The sequence below is a fragment of the Pinus tabuliformis genome, chromosome Q, assembly GCF_031772625.1.
Source record: "Pinus tabuliformis cultivar Carrire ecotype Pingquan chromosome Q, CPIR1, whole genome shotgun sequence".
NCBI lineage: Eukaryota > Viridiplantae > Streptophyta > Pinopsida > Pinales > Pinaceae > Pinus > Pinus tabuliformis.
The window spans coordinates 341,761,256-341,784,175 of NC_142296.1; the positions used below are offsets into that span (position 1 = coordinate 341,761,256).

Here is a 22,920-nt window from a genome sequence, read left to right on the forward strand (position 1 = left end):
GAATATCCAAGGCTTTGTTGTTCTCCACTTCTAAATGCTCTTCTATGATTTGGTGTCTTGAATGCATCATCTTGACTTCTTGAGGCATTTGTCTTCCAGCTTTCAATGTTGGTTGATTTGTGCAAAACTTTGACTTTGGGATTCTCTTCATTTTTGGCATGAGTCTTCTTTTCTTCTTTGACATGTGGTTTTTCTTCATCCCTGGCATGAGGCTTCTTTCCATCTTCGTCATGTGACATCTCTTCCTCTTCGACATCTTCATCCTTCCAGCATGAGGATTCACCAACATATCCAAGCCCTGTCTTGATAAGTGCCGATCTTTGTCGATTGATAATGTCATCCAAGACCTATGAGCTCCTCAGTTTTGTATTTAGCTCATCCACTTCTGCTCTCAAGGTGACAATTTCCTATTCATATTTCATACAATCCTTTTCTTTCTGCTTCATTTGACTTCTTACAACTTCCTCGATCCTTTTGGCTTCTTCGAGTTCCCTCTTCAAGGTGGTGATTTGTTTGCCAAGTTACTTATCCTACTTGTTCCATTTATTTGACTTTTCATTTTCTGTGAGTTGGTTTGTCAAGATGCTTTCCCTATTGTTTGCCTCTCGCAGCAGGCTTTTGAAGTGATCCACTTCCTTGTTTGCTTCATCAAGTTCATGATCCTTCTCTAGCGTTTGTTGTTTCTTAATTTGATCTTGAAGCTGAGTGATTTCAACTATGGACCATCTCCAGTGACCGTAATGCTTCGTATTCTACTTCTTCAGTTGTTCATGTTCTGCACTAAGCTTATTAAACATAAATATGTTCAATGCCTCTTGTTCGACATTTTGAAGTTTGTCTTTTGAGGAAATTAACATCTTCTTCAGGATTAGCAGCCATCTTATCTTCAATTACAGTTGCCACCAACCAACTCTAAATGCTATGGATCTGCCTTCAAGTGGTTAAGCTTCAAAAAAGGACCTGGTTTGATACCAATTGTTGGAAATACTGAAAGGGGGGTGAATCAGTATTTCCCTTATTTTTACAGATGGTTAGTTTATTTTGTAAACATTCAGAGCATTAGAAAAAACACATGAAACAAAATCATAGTACACAGTAACCAAGTGCTTTGTTATGTATGATGTACATACAAATTTACCAGTTGACTTGGAATGAAATACAAGACTCCCCAAGTGGTTAATGCTCCCTAAAGGTTTTGGCTCCTGTACAAGGGACAATGGCCTAACTACAATCTACTACTTCAACTGTTGTTGTTTTTCACTGTCACTCCCACTACTGTTGCCACTGCTTCAACTATCCACTACTGCTGCCATTGTTCCAACTGTCCACTGCTACTATCCGTTGTTGTTATTGTCTATTGATGCCTCTGCTACTGCTGCCACTGCTGCACTACTACCCACTGCAGCGCACACTGTTACAATTGTCTTACTGTCACTGTCAAAGTCACTGCCACATCTAGCTCACTGTCACTGACTCACTGTCCACTAGGTCACTGTCACATATAAAAGGTCACTGCCATCTATCATAAGCACATCTATCATTGTCCTAATCATCATTGTAACTAGGGTTTCAATCACCGTCATAGGAACAAGGATTCTGGCCAAACATCATTGTCATCAAGGTTACAAGGTACTGTCACTACACTGCCTTATGGTGACTGTCAACAAGCTCACTATTTCAGTGTTAGCACACTCAATGATTCAAGGTTACTACCATACTGCCTTCACATGTTTTGTAGAGTGTCATGCACTATCACTCACCACACTGTCTTATTTTTGTCACACTATTACATAGATCATTGTTGTATCCAACATCAAAGTCACTGCCATATATAGTTTGTTGTCATATACAGGTCAAGGTTATATGAACTCAGTCATGCCTCCAAGCTACAGATATATATATAAGTCACAATCATGCAACCTCACTATCTCACTATCTACAAGCTACAACATCTCTGTCAAGGAGATATTGTCAAAGAGATACAGCATTACTGTCAAGGAGATATAATCACAAACACCAAAACAAAGGTTACTGCTGCAGGAGCCAAAATTTGACAACCTTGAAATTCAACAAAAATTCAGGAGCCAAAATTTTAATAATAAATTCAACCTTAAATTCGAGATAATATATATATATATAAATTTAAAATTTGAACATATATTTTTCATATAAAATTTATGTAGATTTCCATCTATCACATTACAAACTGTAATGACTAAAGAGACTCAACTAATTAAATATTTGTGTGTTATTGCAAATTATGATCCACCACCCTTACCCCTCAGTTCATGTGATCTAATCCCCAATCCATACTTGGAGATGAATCTGAACTGAGCAATGATGGAGACACTGGATGATGGTGTCTCTGACTCAGTAGTAAGAAAACCAGCGTTATCCCCTGGAGTCTACGTGTGCAATAGAGAAAACAAGATTAAAATCTCGCTCTAGACTTGGGGAAATGAAAATCACGTAGAATGGGTGGCTAGGGTTTTCTGCGTTTTATTTTTTACTCTGTCAGGGTTCAAATTCAATGAATTTGTGCAGTTCTCGTCAAATTTACTTACCTTCACGTTCGGTTTCCAATCCAATGTGGGTTTGATTTGAAATTCACTAAACAAGAATCGAATTTATTCGAAATGATTTCAGATTCAGCAAATTTCGAATTTCAAGCGCAAAAATCGTCGAATGCGGTGACACAGCTATATACCAAAGGTTATTGTCACACAGAGTGTATCATCACTGTCATCAAGATTAGTACAATCACTTAGGTCACGTTCACATTGTCTTGTAGATCACTTTCTCACAGTCTCACTGTCAAACAATCTTATTGTTTAATAGGTACAAGTTACAGTCATACACATTCATTCTTGTCTTCCTCAACTATGCAGAACAATGTAGCATTACAAACTCTACTACAGGTAATATCCATATGTTCTATTGTAGCATATTTTTAAGTCTTTATTGGTAACCATACAATCTCATGTTTGACAATGCATTACTCCAGATTGTAGCTAGAGAAATCGAACTTCAGAAGCACACACCAACAATCAATCTCACTCAATGCTTCCATATGTTCAGGCTATACTGTGGTGATACGATACTACAAACAGATCCCACAGACTTTTCAACATTGTCATAAATGCTTCATTGTTTGTAGCTCGGACTGCATGCAATTTTGCACAGGAGTTCAACTACAAGGACCACAGGTGAGTGTCTTAATATACTTTTTTAGGCCAAAATACATCCTCAGAATATTTGTATCCCAAACAATAAACCCAACCTTCACAAGATGTATTGGCCGCAGCTCAAAATAAGACAATCCACAAGGCCGCAGGTGTAGACCTCTGAACGAGCTCAGGTCAACTTCAAGTTTTGCAGAAACTGTATAGTGAACTTTCTTCACCGCTTTGCCTTACAAGATCAAAGATTTTCTTATGCAGAAATTGCTCTAATTAGTAGGTCATAAATCTGAGACACAGAGCATTGTGAGCTGTAAATTATGATGCAACTTCCAGACATATTTGATAAGACTTCTTCGTCGGGGTAGACATGATCACACAGGTTCTTGATGCCGCTTCACTGGACCCGCTTTAATCTGACCAAGACTATAGTCAACAGATCTTGAGAAAACATTCTTTTAAAGAGGTCGAGGATTGTAACCTAAGACCATGCAAATTCCACTTTCCTGGCCACAGAGCACTGAAGATCACATAAATGCGAGTCCTGAATTAACATAGAAGGGCAACCAAACAAAGACCGCAGGGATGGCAACAACTCGTATCAAATTTGATCATACGTTGCTCAGAAATCTGCCCTTCAAGAGGGCCGAGAGCTACAGTAGGGCATTTGATTGCATGCGACTCGACTACAGCATTTGTTACCTACAACAAGCCAAATTGTAGACCATAAACCATCAACAGAAAAAACCTAAGCCAAAACCCTTCAATTTTTGCCTCCACGTCAAATCTGTCAATATACCGCAGAGCCGAAGGGGAAACATGCATCATTTTTATAGGGGTCTAGTATCCTTTTGAATAGGCAAGCCGACTTCAAGTTTTGGTGGGAATATTGAATTTTGAAATTTCAAATCTATGTAGCCAAAAATTATTTTGGACCATTTGAATATAATAATTAAATTAAACTTGAGACTTAATCTTTTGGTAAACGGCACTCAAAAGAAAACCTCAACAATTAACTTTGTCCCTTGATTAAATCATCTAATGAAATGTGCCATAGACTAGCCAATATTGCACTGCCACATCATTCAAGCTTTGGAGTATTCACCCACAAATTGGGTGCACTCACTTTGACAGGACATATCTCGCAAATTGTGAAGGCCCACGAGATGCTCCACATATCAACAAAATCATCATAACGAGGAGAATCCAATGTCGAGGGTCTCCAAGGTAAACTCACAAACCTACTGCTTCAAAAACTCCAACAAATTGGGGGTATGATCATCATTCAAGGAAACCAAACCCTGGAGCTAGGGTTCCACCAATGCATCATCTCATCCATGAAAGCCAGCATTCCGAGGACAAATTCAAACGGAATGAAAAGTTGCAAGACAAATGCTAGAACAACCAATCACAAAACTATGATATGATGGCACAACTTTGAAAGGAAAGCACTTAAATAGAATTGAAAGCTTGCAAATAAATATTGCTTGTACTTTGACAAAAGGAAATATGCTCACATATAACAATGATATAAAACTTTAAACTTGATCCAAATGAGCATAAACAAGGTACAAGAATGAAATTAAAGTACTTGCAAATAAAAGAGGTGTAAGTGCTTTCAAAACATATTGCATGTATTTGAGAAAGAGCTCAAATAGTGAGATGTTCAATGAGATGCCAACTTCAAATGCATGCAAGAAGAACCATTCAAAATTGTAAGGTGTTTGTGTGCTAAAGTGTTCTTGGTTGATTTTGGTTAAGTGCCTATTCTAGGATGTTACTTCCCCTCAATTCATTCAACTTGGTAAGGACTCGAGGTGGTTGCAAGAAGGCTTGGATGGAGAAGCACAAGACTTCATTAATGATATCCACCTAGTTCTTCAAAACAACTTGCATGCCTTCATTCCTACAAAGGACTCGGCCACACGAGAACTGCGAGGTCATGCATTTTACCTTTCCTCCTATTACCCACCATTTTGTGGGTAATATCCCTAAGAGAAATTTTTTCTCCAAGATGGTCCTCAGTCAGCAACCAGCAGCCCCTTGCAGCCATCAGCTAGCTCATTGTGCCATTTCTCCGCCACCTAAGCCAGCCATGTGGTCCCTCACCCATCTGCCATGATCGTATGTTTGAAGGTGGGCCTCCCGAATCTAAAGGTATGCCTTGTCATTTTGAAATTGAGTATTGTAGTTTGCTTATCATAGACACTTCTGGACATGGATTAATGGGGGGATTTGGCAAAAAGAATGGGCTAGGTTTGTGCTTCTGTCCCGTAGACCACTTTTAGGAATTAACATTGGATTCTAGTCCCGTGGGATCTCTTTTATTGACCATTTGGTTCCAGGGATGGTATTTCATGAGAAACCTTGATTTTGGTTGTGTGGTCCCGCTCCCTTATCCGATTATATTACCCTCTTTCCATCCATTATTGCCCCATTCATCATATTTCCCACCTAGGTCCACATCCCACCATTGGGTCCACATAGGGTTAGCTTTAGCTTGCCCCTTCTGCTTGCCCACACCTTGGGTCATGGCCTGGAATGAAGCTTGAAGGTTGATGCAACTGAAAAGAAAGTTAAAAGCATATACGACCACATTTAACAAGAAAAGTACCACAAAATGCAAAAGATAGCCGCGACAAAAAACAATTAGCACGTGGGCAAAAGCCAATACATGAGCTTTACCCCATCATCATGACCATCACCCTAGTTCCTACACGTTCTATGAGCCTTATTCATCATATAGGAACCCATGATTGTCCCAACCCCTGGTGGGTGATGAACCACCCCACCTTAAAGGGGGAATTCACTGCTATATCTTATACATCATGCTCTAACTCCTTAAGCCTCGAGCAGTTAATCAAAGAAAACCATAAAAAGGCAAAAGGCATATAAAGAAGGGTGGAAAAATCAAGGTTGTGGCACCTCATGTACCACGGTTACTCCCTCCTACACATTATAAACCCAAGTGTGGGCTTACCTCTTATTAGCTACCCTTCTACCCCAGCATGTGACCCAACGCTGCCCCCTCTCATCCCCTACTTCATTCACCTATCTGTCACATGCCACCGCTTTTGAAGGATGTACCTTGAACATATTAACCCCTTTAAAAGTAGAAACCACCTAATAGGGCACTTGGTTCAGTTTAGGAGACGTTTGCACACCCCGAAGCCCATTATGGAGGGGCAGGCCATTATGAAGTCCCCACCTGTGGTCCATGATTAGGTAAGCTTATTTACTTGATTTCTCTAATGACTTGTTGTACTGGAAAGCTAGGGGACGCATTGGATCTTATGTAGGATTGCAAATGGTTTCCATTTGGGTTTGGTATCCCTATTCGGGGTCCTAATCCTCCAGAGGGCTACACTGGCACATATAGGGTGGGCGTTGAAAGCCATGGGCCTCCACAGCAGCAGATTGCACTTCATGGATCCCTACAGCCATTCAGAGATTGCTCGTGGTTCACTTATTGGACGAGGAGGATGTACCTGATCCATCATGCCCAGCTGACCCCAAATCTACACCATACACTTGGCAGATGATCCAGGATTGTATGATGATGTGGCATCACCTACATTATCATCCTAGCCCTTGCAAGCAACCTACAGGCATCTTCGATTTGTTTGGAGACCCATGAGGACACTTGTGTGCCCCCACATGTCATTTGGAGCACCACAGGTTATTACAAGGGGCCAACCCCTTGTCCACTGCTTTTGAGGGTCCTAATCTTCATTGTGGCACCAATGGACCTCACTAGGCCTCTTAGGGGGCCCTACGACATGCATAGATTATTATTTGACCTCTTGAGAGGCTTACTTTTTCAATTATGAGCTAATTTGATGGGTTTGTCACCAAAAGGATGTATTATTAGCACATTATTTTATTTTTGGGGCTTATGTAGGCCAAGGAGGCTAAGTCGAACTCCTAAGATGTGTATAAATACAAGTGAGGTGAGATCATTTATCATCATCACTTTGGATTGGATCTCTCTCTTTTTTAGAGAATTTCGCATTTTTTTCTGGATGATGAATTGGAGCATTTTTGGATGAATTTTGATGTATGGTTATTGGTCTATCTTCTCTTGGAGCTTCTTTATTGTCATTTGTGAATGGTTAGATATACTCTATTGCATGTAAGTACGAAATTTTGATGTTATTCTAGTTACTTTTGTCATATATGCTCGATTGGGATTTTCGTTGTTTTAGGTCTAATTGTTGCATGCAAATTATTGCTTAATATTGAGCGATTGCCTCTATTATAATGTTCTCTCCATATATGGGCAATGTAGTGTCAGCAAAATCTCCTAGGCGTAAAATCCGACCTTGATAAGCCATTCCTCTTGTGCATTTTAAGTATAAAAGCTGCAAGATTGCTTTCACTTGACCTAGACGGTTTGTTAAGTAATTTTGAGGCCTCCTTGACTGGGAACCGAGAAATATTACACATAATCAACATAGACTCCATTCTCCCAAGGATTAAGGCACTAATCTACTGGTCACCAAAACTCTTATTCTTTCACCTTCTCCCAAGTCTAGCCACATTGGGGTGCCTAAAGCATCAATTTCCTAACAAGCTAGCCACTAAAAAAATTTGATCTCTTAGGGTCTCCTGCACTGGCCTTTCCTCTACGCCTCCTCCAAATTTGAAGACATTCCGATGGTGGAATTGGGAGAAAATCCAATCCCTAGCTCCGGGACCAAAACTTGCTCTGCCATCCCCAAGGCTAACACTTCCCAGTGTCAAACCAACATCTTTGAGTAATTATATTTTCTTTGATCATTTCCCCACCTTGTCTAGGGTAAAAATATCATTGGTTTCTACATTCCTTCTTCATACCCTAGACTGGGTCTACTTGGCCCCATGTGGTCCCACTCCTTTGAAAGACCACTCCTCAAGAACCATCTGGGATACCAATTCTAACAAGGATTTTAGGTATTGGGAAACTCCTTCACAAGTCTTATCCCATAAACCTAGTCCTTTCCCTAGATTACTTATTACCTTTCTTACAAAGCAAGCAATCTTTATCCTTCAAATTCTGGGAAAGGGTTATTTGGGTCACTCATATCCATTGACTTATCCTTCATAGGTGACTCCACACATACTGGGTCTCCTCCCATCGGTGAAAGTCTGTAAATAGAAGGGAGCCTTAGCTGAGGTGACAGTGGGCTAAGACTCCATTTGTTGCCCTTGGCCTAGCATTTGCCCTCTAGGGATTCCCCTTGGATCCCCTGCTAGTTTGAGCGGTAACACCTCCAAACTCAAATCTTGGGAAATTGACAGTTGAGGAAGATTTCCTAAAAGTTTGTAAACCAAGCTTATGCTTGAAGGTTAATTTTAGAAGTGCAAAATGATGAATTGCAATTGCTAAAGAATGTCCCAATTAAAGTGACAAATTGCAAAACCACTTGTTGATTGCAAATTGCTCAAAGTGAGGTTGTAAGTGAAATTGCAATAAGCTAATTTAGATCAAGCACTAATGCATGTGAGTAAGCAAGTGGAAATTAGCAAAAGTTGAAAGAGATGAAAATTAGATAAACTTGCAATATGCTCAATATGTAAAGATTACTCCAAATAAAAGCTCCAAATGAGACAAGTTGCAAGTAAAAATGAAACTAATAAGCTTGAAATTAGAAAGCTTGCAATGTAATTGAAACTATTCTAATCATATAAGGACAATGAAATGAAAATTGCAATTAGATTGTTACTATGAGCAAGATGAAACTAAACTAGCACATTTAGCATGGAAAATAAGAATTGTGTGGAGCAAAATAAGATGTCCAATGAAACTTAACATGAAATGAGATGAAGCATGAGATCAAAGCATGTGAATGAACATGAAATTGAAATGAAGTGATATGAGCCTAAGGAAATTGTTGATAAATGTAACTAGTTTCGGTCTTCATAATTGTTGTACTCATTTCAATATGTATCCTACGTAACAAACAAGAAAAGAAGAAAGAAAATTAATATTATTAAAGCATGGGTTTCATGTTCATTATCAATGGTCTTCAGGTAAAAGCATGTTCTTCGTGCTTCTAGGGTTTGTTAGGTCTTAGGATTTATTGACATGAATCAACGGAATAAACATCATGTTTATAAGACCCTTCTGGGCAATTTGAAATTATAAAAAGAATTATTTTTTGTCTAAAAAGTCCTAGAATCTCCAAGAGTACAAGTCGGCCCTAGGATCATCAAGTCGGCCTAAAGGAGGGAATTTGACCCCTTGAGAAGGTTATAGAAAGGAGCAGTTCAACTTCATTTGTGGCACGCTCACTCACAAGTTCAATCTATCAAGAAAGAGTTTGATTTGTAGTTGGGAAGCAAGAAGAAGAAGAGCAAACGTCAAGGAGAAGCTAGAAGGACGAAATATATTGTTTTTGGGCTCTATCTCTCTCACGCGTGCGAAATTATGAGTTTCTGGGTTGTGGGAAGAGGCTGAGAGTTGCAAGTCCGAGTTGCAGGAGGACGAAGTGCAGCATCTTGTAGCTAAAAGGAAGGATGCTTGATCTAGACCTCGTTGACCTTAGGAGGAGCTATCTTGCTCCATGAAAGTCTCAAGAGGAGTCTGATCTAGGGTTGCCTTGGAAGCTGAAAGACTAAAATTGCAGGGTCGAAGTTGCAGGTCGAGTAGCAGTATTGTAGCTAGCAAGTCGAAGTTGCAGGTTGAGTAGCAGTATTGTAGCTGGTAGGTCGAAGTTGCAGGGTACAGCAGTTTGGTGCAGCAGAATGAAGGAAGGACTCGAGAAAGGCCCGACTTGGTACTAGGAGAAGGACTTGGTCTAGGGATTGGGTCTTCGTATCTCATTTGAAGCAGATTCTAAGAAAAGAAGAGTTTCTGGGTTATCCCCTTGGAGGGGTTTTTCCCTAGCTGAGAGCCTATATCTATGTCCTCTTTTTGTTCCTCATATTGTTTGATGAAAGATCTAACTAAAGAAGATAACTAAAGATTCACAAGCACTATCAAGGTTAAGGAAAATAAGATATAATAGTTGTCGCTTTACATTTTCTAACATGGTATCAGAGCTAAGGTGAACAAGGAAGGCAACTGGAAGGACACTAAAAGGAATTGTTGATCAAAAGATAGGAAGATCTCGAAGCCTAAAAGAAGAAGACTACAAAGAAAATTGTCTCTTGAAGGGATCTGGTTAAAAGCTCGTTGGTAGAAGACCCTTCTAATCTAGGGTTTCTACATTGAAGAAGATCAAGACTACATCAATCTCGCAAGGAGGGTGTTGATCTCGCAAAAAGGAAGTCTATTTGTAAGGCATCAATCTTGGAAGTTGTTGGTGGAGGAATCCTAGGGAACATCTTTCAAGGACATCATCAAGAACTCTCCAAAGGTCTTGAAAGAATCAAGAAGGTTGGAGACATCATCAAGGAGAATTTTGGTCATCAAGTAAGATATTATTACATGGAATATGTTACTGGAGAAATTACTGAACTTGAGAAAGATAAGACACAAGAACTAGCAAAGTACAAGAAAGGGGAAGTAAGAGCTCAAAGGATCATAGTTGAATCAATTAAGGATTCTCTTGTTCCATTTGTTGCAAATCTGAAAACTTCCAAGGCCATGTATGACAAGCTAGTGAATTTGTATTCGGTAAGTACAACAAGACAAAAGATGTCATTGAGGAACAAGTTGTATAGAATGAAGAAGTCAAAGGATGAGGATGTGGCATCCTTTCTCATGAGAGTCTCTCAACTAAGAGACCACCTGCAAGGACTTGGGGAACCTATTACTGATTCTGAAGTAACCATTTGTGTACTGAATGCATTGCCACCAGAATGGAGCAGCTTTGCAACAAGCATTTACTCCAAGAAGGATTCAACTCCCTTTGATGAGTTGTGGGTGCAGTGCATATTGGAAGAATCAAGGATCAAGGTCAAGGATGATATTGGATCTAATGAGAAATCTCAAGCCTTTCTAGCCCGAGTCAAGAAGTTGAAGAAAGGAAAGTTTGGTAAGCCCAAGAAGAAAGACATGTCCAAAGTGCAATGTTTTGGATGCAATGAATTTGGACACTTTAAGAGGGATTATCCAAACAAGCAGAACAACAAGAGAAAGGAAAGGAGCGAGGCTAATGTAGCCGAGGCACTAGGAGAACCTGAGAAGATGGCAAAGAAGGAAGAAGTGAAGGATCTTTACACTAAAGAAGGTTCACTGACTATCAAGTTCTTTATGATGACTAATCTTTTAGGATAGTATGTTTTGTATGGCATCATAGAAAGAAGCATATCTAGAACTTACATGGTTGCTTTGTAGAGATCATCTAGATACATGGATAGATAGACCATTTTTGCATAATGTCCATCCATGTATTGTCTAACATTATGTTAGAAGTTGTCATCGAATCATCATGATTTAGGAAAGACCATCATTTTGGAAGGTCTTTGGGAAAAGCATCATGACAAGGTTAGTATATATTCCAAGTAATGCGCAATCAATACTGATAAAGGGATGAAGGAATGCAATGGGTCAAGGCTCTTTGTGAGATATATATGAAAAGCTAGATGATCACTTGAAAGCATAGTCGATCATAAAATATGATTGGGTATATGGATATATGATACTTCAAAAGAATAAGTTATGACTTTAGGATGTGTAAATAATTTAAGACTTTCTCTAAAATATATATAAATGATTAACATCCAGTAGATTCTCCAAAAGAAAAGTTGTAACATGGTAAACAAATTCAATCCTTGGGCCCTCTGATGCATTTAGGAAGTTTCAAGTGGAGATAGGGATGTTGATGGAACGAGAAGGTCACCATGATGAGGTAAGTCTAATTACATTATTGTTGGTTATCTGGTAAACATATTATTTTGCTACCTAGAAGATGTTGCAAAAATATAAGATGACAGTTGAGGCAAGTTCAACTGTATGGATTAAGGATATTGAGGGAAAGCTCGATATCAGGTACCTGGCAAATGAGAAGTCCAAATATGGACATCTTGAGATTGAAAGGTAGCGGTGCGAGAAGATAACCTGGGGGTCAAAGGAAGATCACTTTCAAGGAGCAGTTATGATCAGCTTGAAATTTGGGAAAGTTCAATGTAATGCCTTCGTATTGAAGAAGGAAGTGATGAACAAGAAGATTGGTCTGGAATCTGTCACAAGATTGAAGAGAAGGTGGCTCCATGATACCTTGAAGCAGAAGAAAGAGGGAGCCTAACAGCTATGAAGAACTGGTAGTTGGTACTCTTATGAAGATAATTTGTAAGGCTTGTGATGGTGACTTTCCAAATAAAACAAGAAGTCTAGATCTCCTTCGCTATTGAGAGGGAGTAAAGGAGTCTCCATGTATAGGACCAAGGTTCTATTCTCAAGACTAAAGGAGAATAGTGATGTCCTCTCGGTTTGAGAGGGGGTAATGTTGGAAATCACAAGGGCATTCTCCTCTTCAAGTGATGAAGAAAGAATGGCAGAGGATTGGATAAAGATTTGTCGTTTCCTTGAGGATATATCATCCAAGAAGGAAAGGGACCGACACTCTTTGAGGATGTGATAGGTATCCAAGAGAAGAGTCGTTGAAGAGGAACAATATTCTTTGAGGACTCGGGATTGGAGACCGAAGACAAGAATAGTCCTAAAAGGACATACCTTGTAGACATTAGGATGGAGTATATACCTTGTAGAGGTAGTGCAAAATCACACGTAAAGCCTCCCAGCATAATTCTCTTGATTAAAGTAGAGTTTGTCCAGTTAGGCCTCAGGGATAGTGTTGGTCATGATGATGATGATGCTTATAGTATGGCTTATCAGTCTGACTCTTCTTAAGAACTATTTAGTTTGAGATATGATGTTGTACTAGTTGTACAACTATGAATACCTCCCTAGTTAATAGGAAATATTGAGAAATGTAACTAGTTTCTATCTTCATAATTGTGTGCTCATTTCAATATGTATCCTATGTAACAAACAAGAAAAGAAGAAAGAAAATTATTATTATTAAAGATGGGTTTCAAGCTCATTATTTATGGTCTTCTAGGTAAAAGCATGTTCTACATGATTCTAGGGTTCATTAGGTCTTAGGATTTACTGTCATGAGTCAATAGAGTGAACATCATGTTTATAAGACTCTTACAGGCAATTTGTAGTTATAAAAAGAATTATTTTTGAGTCTAGAAAGTCCTTGAATCTCCAAGAGTACAAGTCGACCCTGGGATCATCAAGTCGGCCTAAAGGAATGAATGCAACCCCTTGAGAAGGCTATATAAAGGAGCATATCAACATCATTTGTGACACACTCACTCACAAGTTTGATCTATCAAGAAAGAGTTCGATCTGTAGTTGGGAAGCAAGAAGAAGAAGAGCGAAAGTCAAGAAGTTGGAAGGACAAAATCTATTGTTTCTGGGCTCTATCTCTCTCACACATGTGAAATTCTAGGGTTTTTGGGCTATAGGAAGAGGCTGAAAGTTGCAGGTCCGAGTTGCAGGAGGACGAAGTGCAGCATCTTGTAGCTGGAAGGAAGGATACTTGATCTAGACCTCGTTGATCTTAGGAGGAGCTATCTTGCTCCAAGAAGGTCTCAAGAGGAGGCTAATCTAGGGTTTCCTTGGATGCAGAAAGACTGAAATTGCAAGGTCGAAGTTGCAAGTCAAGTAGCAGTATTGTAGCTAGCAGTTCGAGTAGTAGTGTTGTAGCTGGCAGGTCGAAGTTGCAGGGTGCAGCAGTTTGGTGCAGAATTAAGGACTTGAGAAAGGGTCGACTTGGTACTAGGAAAGGACTTGGTCTAGGGTTTGGGTCTTCGTATCACATTTGAAGCAAATTCTAAGAAGAGAAGAATTTTCGGGTTTTCCCTTTGGAGGGGTTTTGCCGGCTAAGAGCCTATATCTGTGTCCTCTTTTTGTTACTGTTATTGATCTTGATATTGTTTGATGAAAGATCTAACTAAAGAAGTAAAGAAGATAACTAAAAATTCACAAGCACTATCAAGGTTAAAGAAAATAATATATAATAATTGTTGCATTACATTTTCTAACAGAAATTAGCATATAAATAAAAATGACAGAAACTAACAAGTTAAATCTACTTGAGAGAAAGGAAACAAAACTCAAATCGACACCATGCAAAGGAATCCTCTCTCAAAGGAGAGGAGTGGGATGCCAAGGGGATGATCCCCAAGCTCCCTCAAAGAAAATTTTACTTTATATTAAATAAGAAGCCCTCTAATAGAGAATGGGGAACATTGAACTTGAGGAGAGTTTACAAATAGCTCCAAAGAGCAAATAATACTCCTCAAGAAAACTCAATCAAATAAGAAAAAGAGATACAATGCTTTTCACAAAATACAATGAGGATTTGCCCCAATGAAAGAATTCGCTATCCTCAAAGAGATAAGATCTTGGTGCTATGATTTCTTGGTCTTCAAGAGGAACCCTTGTGCATGAGATGCAGAGAGGAGAATGGTAACGATGGAGGAGGAACTTAATAAATGAGGGGAGTCTAGTGTAATCTCTTTGGTCCTCCAATCTCCACCTACAAAACTCCTTCAAGTGATATTTCGACCAACCCTTCAATTCTCCCTAAGATCTGTGCAAAACATGGGGGAAAAATGAAATGAGATTACAAATAATCACAAGCAATGTACATTATAAAACAATTGCATGCAACAAGGGGAGGAATGGACTTCCTCTCTTGCGCAAGCAAAGGAAAGGCTAGGCCTTTCCTATGAGCTCTTAAAGCTAAATAGTCAAGAAAAGTGCATAAGATTTATCAACAGAAAATTTGAATTTGATGATTTTAGCGAACTAAGGTAAGGATACTTCCTTCTCAATCTCGTTGGATTAGCCCCTTGAGAGTAGCTTGCTTTGGTATGGGTCCTTCCACCTTTGCCTTTTGAGAGTGGGTTCGTCCAACCAAAGACTTACCCCACGCTCAAACTTGTTCAACAAATGTTAGATTTCTACACACTTGAAAGAGCATTAGCATTCACAAGGGATTAAATTGCACAATGAAGGAGGCTAGGGGTTCAACCAAAAACCCACTAGTGCTCCTAAATCTAGAGTGGTTCTTTAATCCAAAAATTGATGCAAGAAAACTTACATAAATTAATCAAATGAAAAGCAAAAGAAGCTAACAAGATTTAGAACCAATGTAGAACATTAAGGACAAATAGTTGAAACATTATTACCTCACAAACATTAAGGACAAATAGTTGAAATAACTTGCATTCAATTTGCCAATTTTATAAAATTATAAGGGAAAAATAAAGTACACCACAAAAACTTATAGGATTCCAGCTTGGCAGATGCATTTACCTGATGTAAACAAGGCAAACTACGAACCAACTCTCCTTCATTAACTTGTTCAAGACAAACACTGCAAGTCAGTTCTTCTTCCCGGCCTTTTCCACTGCCTTCAATGTTCTCTGAATCAGTTTTCTTCTGTTCAGACAACAAATATGAATCAGTAACAATACCAAACCATGAGACATATCAAAATTCCTAACAAAAATGACATCTGCAATGGACTAGAGCAATGATAATATTTATATCTATAATATAAACAAGAGAAATAGAGGAAAAACAATGAAACAGTATATCAAGATATGCTATGACGAAGTAAATATGTCAACCAACATGTAATTATTTAATTAGATAGAAAATGAAGAGGGAAATAATATGCCAATTAACATGTTATTAATTAATTAAATAGAACACAGACATATCAACTATCACCATCCAAGCTATTTCACCTAGTCTGTATATCCAGAGCAATGAAATAAGCAGTTCACATGAAAACCTTCTTAAAAGGCAGTTCTCACTTTCCTAAGTAATACAGTTAAGAACATCCACAAAAGACCAAAAAGTGATCAATGCTATATGACTATGATAATCATGTCACATTTACTATAGGAGCATCTCATGTATTTCCATTAAATAGTACAAAAAATTGATCGTAAAGAGAGATGATGAAGAGCTTGATCCAAAGAGAAATGGTAAAGAAGATGATGCAGAGCTTGATCGAAAAAGTGATCATAAAGAAAACTTGATCGAGAAAGTGATGGTAAAGACAGATGACGCAGAGCCCAATCCTGAAACCGATGGTAAAGAGAGATGGTGCAAAGCCTGAACGTGTGCAGGCTTAAAAATGTAGGGTTGCACTATTAAACATTATCCACAAGAGCAAACTTTCACTGAGGTTGATAAATAATAACTGCTATTATATGGCCATTGAGAGAAGGATATTTACTGCAGTCATTTGGTGACTTTCATTCTCTTTGGTAGAAATTCTCATTTTCTTCCTAGTTGAACTCTCTACGAATAAGTTGTCTTGTGAACATGCCAGTGAATTTCCTAGTGGGTCACAAATCATGGCCGAAGGAAGTCAATGTCCAATATTTTGATTAATGCAAATAAAATCAGGGGTGATTCTATTATCTAAACTATTCTTGATCTGACTAATTGAAACAAGAGTTTGGTAAGTTGAGCCTCTCGTCTGTCCTTTGATCCTTTTTCACAATAATTGCTTCTGAAATACATCATAGCAATTTCTAATCTTCTAGTAGACTAGGTATGAAAAAATAAAAACACATCAATATCTTCCTCAAATCATTACTTGTGACAGAGTAATTGGATTCAGGGCAATATGACGTTCAATCTCCATACACTTGTTATGTTTTCTGATAGGAAATGTCACCCTATACAGCATCAGAAAGTGTGATTGCCTACTAGTTAAATAGTCCCATCGGATCACAAATAAGCACTCTGCTCGACATTCAATACCAGAAAATAAGCACATGAAAGAACAAATAGCCTAGAAGTTCAATGTCTTCAGACTTTCAGAGGAATATACACCATAAAAGGTCATCTTAGGACTACGGGGTTTAGGGAAAGAAATCCAAATGCATTGAAGGTAAGGCCAATAGAACTTCACCTTAAACGCATATGAAAAAGAAAACCAGGTTAAAAGAAAAAATCTCTAATTAACAAAGGCCTATAGCCACAACTGGAACATGGTATGCCCTCCAATCTGCTACTTAATCAACTTAGCAAAAGATGTCAGATAACTGGGCACTAATAGTTGCCCCACAAGCCTAAATCACACAACATTCATATAAAACAATGTAGTTACCATAAATATACCTTTATCAAGAGCTCAAAATAATATTACTACTTTGGAGACACGGGCCAGGACGGTGACTTTCCATAGAATGCGATCATAGTGCTAAGAGAGCAGCATATCAAAATAAGCTATATTAACTAGTTCAGGCTAACCTTTTGTTTGGATCCTTTTTTTCGAAGGAAAACCTCGTGGGAAACCGACCAGATTCTTCCCCACTTTTATGGATGGCATAGCTGATAAACCCATCGGCATATACTAGTGCACCTCAGCCAGGCAGATTCAAACACAGCACCTGCTGGCGCAGAACTAACCAAATGCCCAGCAACATTGGCAACAAACAGTTGAGCATGTTTGGATCTTATGTATACATTGTTATAAGGTATAGTTTTTCTCATACTGCTTCATATATTATACAATAATAACATAATTGCAAATAATTAAAATGGCATCAGTACAGTACATCATGTCCTGAAGATATAGTAGATATAAAATTCCATCAGTATTAAAGTATCCCACTGTTGATTGGAGTAGAGTAGAAAGGGTTCTGCTTGACTAAGTGCCAAGGCTAGCCGAGGGACCCACAATACAACCACTTAGCAGCATATTAATTTAAATAACAGTTTCCTAAAGTTAGGAAAATTTTGAAATCCTAAAGTCAACTTATGATTTAATCTCATCCCTTCATCGAGATATAATCTCAGCCATTGAAAGTGATGCTAGGGTTAAGGTCAAAATTATAAGAGGAGATAGAGCGAAGAGGTGGCCTGTTTGAAGGGCACAAACAGTGTGTGTCAGATCAGCGAAGGGAGAGACCAGGGTTTCAGCAGATACAGAGCTTCAGCGACCAGGAAGGAGAGAGGAAGAGAGGGCCGAATTACCCAAGTGAGGAAAGAGTTGGCCAGTGTGGGACTGGGGGAGACAATTCTAGTTAGGGATCTGGTAAATTTTGCACCGTTGGGTTCCACCAAATCTTGGCAAGCCTTCACGGATGGAATATGTGCAAGAGAAAAGCTTCCAGATTGGGAGCAATTATGGGGTGACTATGTTCAAGAAGAGATTCACATACAAGCTTAATTTGGGTCTTGTGTTAAGACCGAGGATGAAAAGAAATTTACCCTAGCTAGCAAAGGGGGCAAATCAAAAGGGAAGAAGAGCAGTGGTGATGGAGAGCCGAGCTCCAAGGGCAAGAAGAAGAAAAAGGATCTCAACAAGATCAAATGCTTTTCGTGCCACCAGTTTGGGCACTATGTTACTAAATTCCCTAACATAAAGAAAGTGTCCAAGAGGGACCAAGTAGTAGCCTTTGCAAAGATAGATAAGTTTTCTCATTTCGAGGAGTTTTCACTCATCACTTGCATGTCAAGCTCAGTGGCTACCAATTTATGGTATGTAGACAACGATACATCCTGTCACATTACGAGGAACAGGAACTACTTCAGCAAACTATCAGAAAGGGGCATGTAGTCCGACATTGGGAAGGGAGATGATGGGAAGTATCAAGATGAGGGTATTGGTAAAATCCGATTTGAAAGGGAGTCTGGAAATACTCTATATCTCAGAGATGTCCTTTACATACCAGGGCTCAAGAAGAACCTAAATTCAATTTCAACATTGGAGGATAAGGGGTATGAAGTTATCTTCAGATTTATAAAACCCTGTACATATTGCAGTTTGAGACAACCACAGCATTAACCAGCAAAGAGTGTTGTGACCCAGGCTGGAAGCTTAGGGAGTTATGACATAGGCGCATGGGGCATCTGCACCATGGAGCACTGAAGATTCTCAAGGAGATAAGAACAAGTCAGCCACAATGCAATGTCAATCAGCATGACGTGTGTAAGGCCGCACACTTGGCAAGTATACCAAAGCCTCTTTTCCTAGTAGAGACAACAGGGCCAAGGGCATCTTGGACCTTGTTCATTCAGATGTTTGTGGTACCTTTTCTACAACATCCCTTAGTGGGTACAAGTATTATGTCACACTCATAGATGATCACTCGAGGAAGGCCTGGATAAATTTTACGAAAAAGAAAGATAAAGTCTTCTCTAAGTTTCTGGAGTTTAAGGCCTTGGTTGAGAACCAGACTGTCAAGAAAATCAAGGCACTAAGGTCTGATAATAGTGGAGTTGTGTACCAAGGAAGGGATTAGGTGGGAGTTAATTACACCATACAACCCTCAACAGAATGGGGTGGAAAAGGCGCAAGAACAAGGCCATAGTTGGAGCGTCCAAAGCTATGTTGCATGACCAAGGGTTGCCCAAGTTTCCTTGGGCAGGGGCATGCAATACAGCAGACTTCTTGCAGAACTGAAGCCCACACAGTGTGTTGGGGTGAGGTACACTAGAGGAGGCTTTTACCAGGAAGAAACCAGATGTGTCAAATTTCTAAATATTTGGTAGCCCGGTGTATTTCCATGTACCAAAGGAGCAAAGAAAGAAGTTGGACTCTGTTACCACAAAATCTAGCAGGCCTTGGAGAGGGAAACCATACAAAACAAGACCTAGACAAAGTGCTAACAATTGGGTAGAGGCCTAATGTCACCTCAGCCAAAACCCCCTACTCTTTACAGACTTTCAACGATGAGAGGAGTCCCGGTAGGAGGGAGATCACTTTAAAATAAATATGCTAGGTATAAGACACAAAGTGATCAAGTTAGAGCTCATTCAAGAGAGAGACTCAATAATGGTTCAAGGCTTCAAAGAAGCAAAACGCTCTCAAAGAAAAGCCCTAGAAAAGAAGGCTCAAGACCTAGGGTTTTGAGATTTTTCGATGGTGATAGGTATTCACAAGGTTAAGGCCCGAGGGAAAGGGTTTCTTACAATGATATTCAACTAAGCCAAGGCTCATGAAACCCTCAAGAAAGTCCTCAAGTTGAGGGGAAAAGAGACTAGGGTTTCCCACTTGGAGCAACACCTATGGCAAAAGATGTTATGCATGAAATTTGAGTGGATGCCCACCAAATTGATAGGTTAGGTAGCCTAGACCTATCTCTTGATGTTTAGGCTCTGAAATCACCAAAAAGCCTCCTCCCTAAAATTTCGATGCAAGCCATAGATTTTCGCCCTAGCCTTAAAAGGACAGAATTTAAAAGGAGAAAATTATGAAGAAAATTTTGAGATGATCACCAAAGAATTGGATTAGTGCCTAGTCCATGAGGCATGTGGAGTCAAGGATTTGATAGATAAGCCAAATTTGTTGCTAAGGAGACCGAAATTTGATGCCCTAGGTGTCAAATTTAAGAATTTACCCACTGAAAGATAAATGGAGTTTGATGGAGAGTTATAAGAATTTCTCCAATAGGAACATTCATTACATGTTATACAATTAGTAACATATGCAATTCCCAACTAGATAGCCATTAAAAATTATTTCCAACAAACGAGGGCACAATCAAACATAATCTAGAAGCCAAAATTTCATACAATAGACAAATTCAAAATGGTAATCTTCAACAATAGGGACTTACAAGATAACATGTAGTATATCCATCCATTCACCAAATTTGGCAACTAGGGCCAAACTCCACCTTGGACAGCTCATATGATGCAATTGATATTTTTATTGGATTCCTCTCTCCGAGAGGTGTAGGATTGATCTAAAGATCATCTCATTCTGACATGTACAAATGGAATTATGAATTTATTTTGTTTATGGACAAATTGTCAAGATCGGCCAGCAAAGTAATGTAGGCTCAAAAGCCCAACAGTCATGTCTATTCATTCTCAACGTTGCATATAAATAGGAGCCTCTTCCTCATTTGCTCACTCATCTTCACACATCTCTCTCTCTTCATCTGATTGGGTACGGATTTTTGGGCAGCTTCTCTCTCCATACGTGTGAAGGACAGGACAACAATTTTTTGTTTTCGACGTTGACCAGCAAGCGTTGACTTGTTTGAATGCGTTTTTGTTGGGGAAAATTCTGTTTGGGCATGCCATATTTCTAGGCACAAAAATCGAGTTTATCCGTACTGTTTGACCAGCGTTGATTGCAAAAGGGTTTGTCTGTAGCATTTCCCTACGTTGACCAAGGTTGACTGAGTTTTTCGGTACTGTTTTGGGTTGATTCGAATGACTATTAGAGACCGTGTTGATTGGGTTTGACCGAGTTGTATTGGAGGTCAAGTTCTGCCATGTTAACCAGCGTTGAATTTCTGGTTAGGGCATTTTGTGGTTGTTGTTTGACTGGAGAAACTTCACTTTGATTGGGCAAGTGAATATTACATATTGTACTCTTTCTCTCTACTGAACTTTTGAAGAATAATAAGAAGAATTGAGCAAGGGGTTTCCCCACATTAGGATTTGTCCCTAGCTGGCACCATATCTTGTGTCCTCTTGTCTTGGCTTGTCTTCTACTATTTTTTTTTATGTTCTATCTGCATTTACTGTCATGTTAATGTGATTGCTAATCTAGAAATTGATATTGGACTAATAAGAAAATTGAAGTAAATTGCTCTTAAGCATAGAGACATACCATTGTTATCTAAAATTAACATGGTATCAGAGCTGAGGTAACGACAAAGCCCAAGCAAGAGTGAAAAAAGCAATCACTGAGATTTGTTGGACAAGGACAAGAGTCAATGGCCTCCACATCCTACTTCAAATCTGATGACAAGCTTCATGATAAGTCTGATTATCATGCATGGAAGATGTCTCTTGATTTGACTTTAAAAGAGCAAGATGTTATGGACTATGTGCAGGGAAAGATTTCGGAACCTCCTAATGCACCGGCTGCTGCTAAGACAAAGTACAAGAAGGGTGAAGTCAAAGCAAAGAAGATCATCAGGGATTCTATTCATAAGCATTTAGTTGCTTACGTCTCTAATTTGAACACATCAAAGGAGATATATGACAAGTTGGTTGGCATGTTCAAAGCTAGCAATGCAAACCAAGTTCTCTTTCTCAAAAACAAGTTAAAGGATATAAAGAAGGGAAGAGGTGAAGAAATTCAATCCCACTTCATGAGGATTACTGAGGTCAAAAATGATCTTTCGATTGGAGAAGCTATTTCTAATAGAGAGCTTACTCTCACTGCCCATGGAGGACTCCCTTGTGAATGGCACGTGTTCAACACTATTATTCTTAACAACGACAGGATTCCATGTTTTGAAGAATTGCTGACCAGATGTTCTCAAGAAGAAACAAGGATGATGGAACTAGATATGCCTTCAAATAGGAATGATCCTATTGCATTCTCCGCTCATGCTGAAAAGAAGAACAATGCAGGTTCAAAGAAGCAATGCCAAGGAAGACCGAGTTTCAAGAAAGGAAGCAAGGGAAGATGCTTCATTTGCAACAAGTTAGACCACTATGCTAGGAAGTGTCCCAATAGAAGGGATACACCTCATGATGATGAAAACCACAACAACAACAATTTCAAGGGCAACAACAATCAAAGGAATGGAAGATTCAACAACAGAGGAAAAAGGAATTCTCCCGCTACTCAACATGGAAATGGTCACCCTCCCAAGAGATCAAGAAACTCCAGGTATGATGAATCTAATGTTGTTGATAACAAGCAAAAAGAAATTGATCTTATATCTGCCCTCTCTACTACATCTCCTCCGGACACCTTGGGAAATTGGCTGATTGATAGTGGTGCCTCAAGGCACTTCACTAGGTATAAGGAAGCTCTTTCAAATCTGATTGAAAATTATCAAATTTGGAAATTAT

General features: G+C 39.1%; 1 protein-coding gene across 2 annotated transcripts in view; it reads right to left on the bottom strand.

The window, feature by feature from the left end:
- The window catches only part of SDIR1 (RING/U-box superfamily protein), a 102,841-nt gene that overhangs the window by 12,351 nt on the left and 67,570 nt on the right, over positions 1 to 22,920 (bottom strand). For both annotated transcript variants that reach the window (XM_089384415.1, XM_089384414.1), the window contains exon 8: positions 15,442 to 15,567. In XM_089384415.1, the coding sequence (XP_089240541.1) occupies positions 15,442 to 15,567 (126 nt within the window). The remainder of the gene's footprint in view (positions 1 to 15,441; positions 15,568 to 22,920) is intronic.